This window comes from Montipora foliosa, chromosome 13 (genome assembly GCF_036669935.1).
Source record: "Montipora foliosa isolate CH-2021 chromosome 13, ASM3666993v2, whole genome shotgun sequence".
NCBI classification, from domain to species: domain Eukaryota; kingdom Metazoa; phylum Cnidaria; class Anthozoa; order Scleractinia; family Acroporidae; genus Montipora; species Montipora foliosa.
In genome coordinates, this window is record NC_090881.1 from 894,418 (window position 1) to 896,917 (window position 2,500).

The window sequence follows — 2,500 nt, forward strand, 5'->3', positions numbered from 1 at the left end:
ATCGACAACAATATTCGTCATCACAGTGGTCAAAATGTTGTGGAGTCACGAGGCGCAGCCGAGTGAGTCCACAACAAATTGTGACCACTGTGATGACGAATATCGTTGTCGATAAGAGTACAGACAACGCTGAATCACTTTCAATTAGCTTTTTATACCACAATATTCAACGCCAAAGAAGTGTTTATTTCAGAGCGTGACCAAAATCATGACAAAAAGAAAGAGCAAGCGTTGTCTATAACTTTCTAGCAATATGATTGGTTTATTTTCCAAAATGAGCGTTCCTGATTGGCTATGCATTTCGTGACAAATTGACGCGAGCATGACGCGAACAGCGTCGTTTGGACTCTTATCGACAACGGTAAATTAGCCAATCAGATTGCGAGATTACAATCAATTTTGGCAAAAATAGCGATTTGTCATTTCTAAATGTTCCTGGCCTAACTGGAGTTGCCAGTCTAAAGAAATTTGCCTTTCTCAGATGACGTGTTCCTGATGATTGTAGTAGCACCATTTTTAATGAAATCGTGTGATGGTTCATCCCTTTTGAGATCTCATCCATGGGTAGGGTTGATCCGCAGATATCGCAAAATATAATGGGATGACAGGGGTTGCTTGCGGTGCCTTTACTCGCTGATGTGTGAGAACCAATGAAAAATTGAGAAAAATGAGTTTACGGACAAGTAACCCGTCAGGCTCAATTTTAGCGACCGACGCCAAAAGAGCGAAGTTAAAAATGGGCTTGATCGGAGGTTACCCTGCCACAATTTATGTTCGGGCTTTTGTCACTCTGAGGAGGCAGTTAGTGGAATGCTACCACTTTTTATACTTGTCAATGGGAGCAGCGTCACATTTCCTCTAATTCTAATTTTGCCTTTGGCAACCTTTCATTTAACCTCATTATTTATATTTCACGTTACAACACGCTTATTTGCTCACAGGTTAAAATCAAGCTCCCGACTCAACTAACAGAGAAGCATCATGTGTTTTTCACATTTCAACACATCGCCTGCGAGCAGACCAAAAGTAGCACTGGAACCGGATCATACAAGGGAAAAGCGGCGCCCATAGAGACACCAGGTCAGTGGTGCTGTGGAACGCATTCTCTGAGGTCTTGAAAGCCCGAACAAGAGAGGACTTTTAAGAATTTACGTCAACTGAACCTAGTTTAATAATGGCCAAGGTCCAACGAGTCTCCTGTAGATCTGCGATAGAAATTCGGAAGTCGAAAGGTTGTTGGTTCGACTCCTGTTCGGAGCACTCCGATATTTTGCGAGTATTCCCGAGTCATCATCGTCGATATATACACATAAAATATATTTGTATTTCAATCGTTTCACAGATTTAATAGAAAGGAATTCCAGACCTTAGGTAATGATTAACGAGGATTCTCCTCTTGCCATAAAACGATGAAGGCCGATTGATGAAGAGAAGTTCTCTCACCGCCTTTCTTTTGCCGAGTGGCTTGAGTCGTGCAGCCTTTTTTGTGTGTTTTCTTGGATCGTTGTAAGGGCATTCCTCATTGTGGTGTATAGTTTGAGAATTTTATCCCCCCCTCCCCCCCCAAACAAACAAACAAAAAAACAAAAAACACACCTAAATTTTTTAAATTTTAATTGTGAAGATGTACGGAATTAGTAGGGGGAAAACGCTTAATTACGAGGAGGTGAGTAACAGTCTTGTACACTTCAATGGACAGGTGGCTGTAATTGTATCTTTTTGTTGTTTCGTTTTCATTTTAGTTGGTTATGCCTGGATGCCAGTTCTGCAGGGAACACTGTAAGTTACAAGTGCATTTAAGTTGCCCTTTGAGATCAGCAGCTTGAATGTGAAACACATTATGGCCCAGTAACTCTAATGGTCGCATTTTAATTTCATAATATTGGTAAACGAATTTACTATGCGTCTTAAATTTATCTCAAACTTTACATTTGTGTTTTGACTCGAGCTTTACTTGTAATCGTTCTTGCTTCAGAGTCAAAACAGAGGAAACCAATCTCCTTGTTGGACAGACAACACCTCGTGGCTATTTGTCTGCCTATTATGGTGGATTGAAAATGGTAAGATTTTTCAAGAATAGCCTAAGCTTGTGTATTTGAATTAGTTTGAAAAAAGCCGCCGCAGCTTCGATTTTCTACATACTGGAACTATTTTGCCCAACACTCCTTACAAGCATTAAGTTCCTGATAGTAAAATAATAAAAAAAAACCTCGGTGTTTTATGTGTACTTTTGCATTTCAAATTTTTGGAGGCAAAACTTTAATTAAGATCGCTGGGTTTTTCGAGAGGTGGAAACCTGCAAACTTATTGTCCAGTAATAAACGCTTGCAGGACCAAGTAAGTTATCCATGGTGATGATAACAATATGATGATAATAAATGAATAATTAGCGATTGTGATTTTTGATGTAAAAATCACATTTTGCCTCCACTTCTCAACCGCACACTCGAGCAAGATGGTGTATGGGCGCGTTGCCTAGCCAAGCCATCGTGCCATTTAT

The 2,500-nt window shown here is 40.1% G+C and overlaps 1 protein-coding gene across 1 annotated transcript in view; it reads left to right on the forward strand.

Moving 5' to 3' along the window:
- The first annotated feature begins 947 nt into the window (after positions 1 to 947).
- LOC137982310 (dedicator of cytokinesis protein 9-like) overlaps positions 948 to 2,500 on the forward strand; it is an 18,723-nt gene continuing 17,170 nt past the window's right edge. The window contains exons 1-3 of the mRNA XM_068829386.1: positions 948 to 1,080; positions 1,743 to 1,779; positions 1,976 to 2,060. Of these exons, the coding sequence (XP_068685487.1) occupies positions 1,757 to 1,779; positions 1,976 to 2,060 (108 nt within the window). The 5' untranslated portion in view covers positions 948 to 1,080; positions 1,743 to 1,756. The remainder of the gene's footprint in view (positions 1,081 to 1,742; positions 1,780 to 1,975; positions 2,061 to 2,500) is intronic.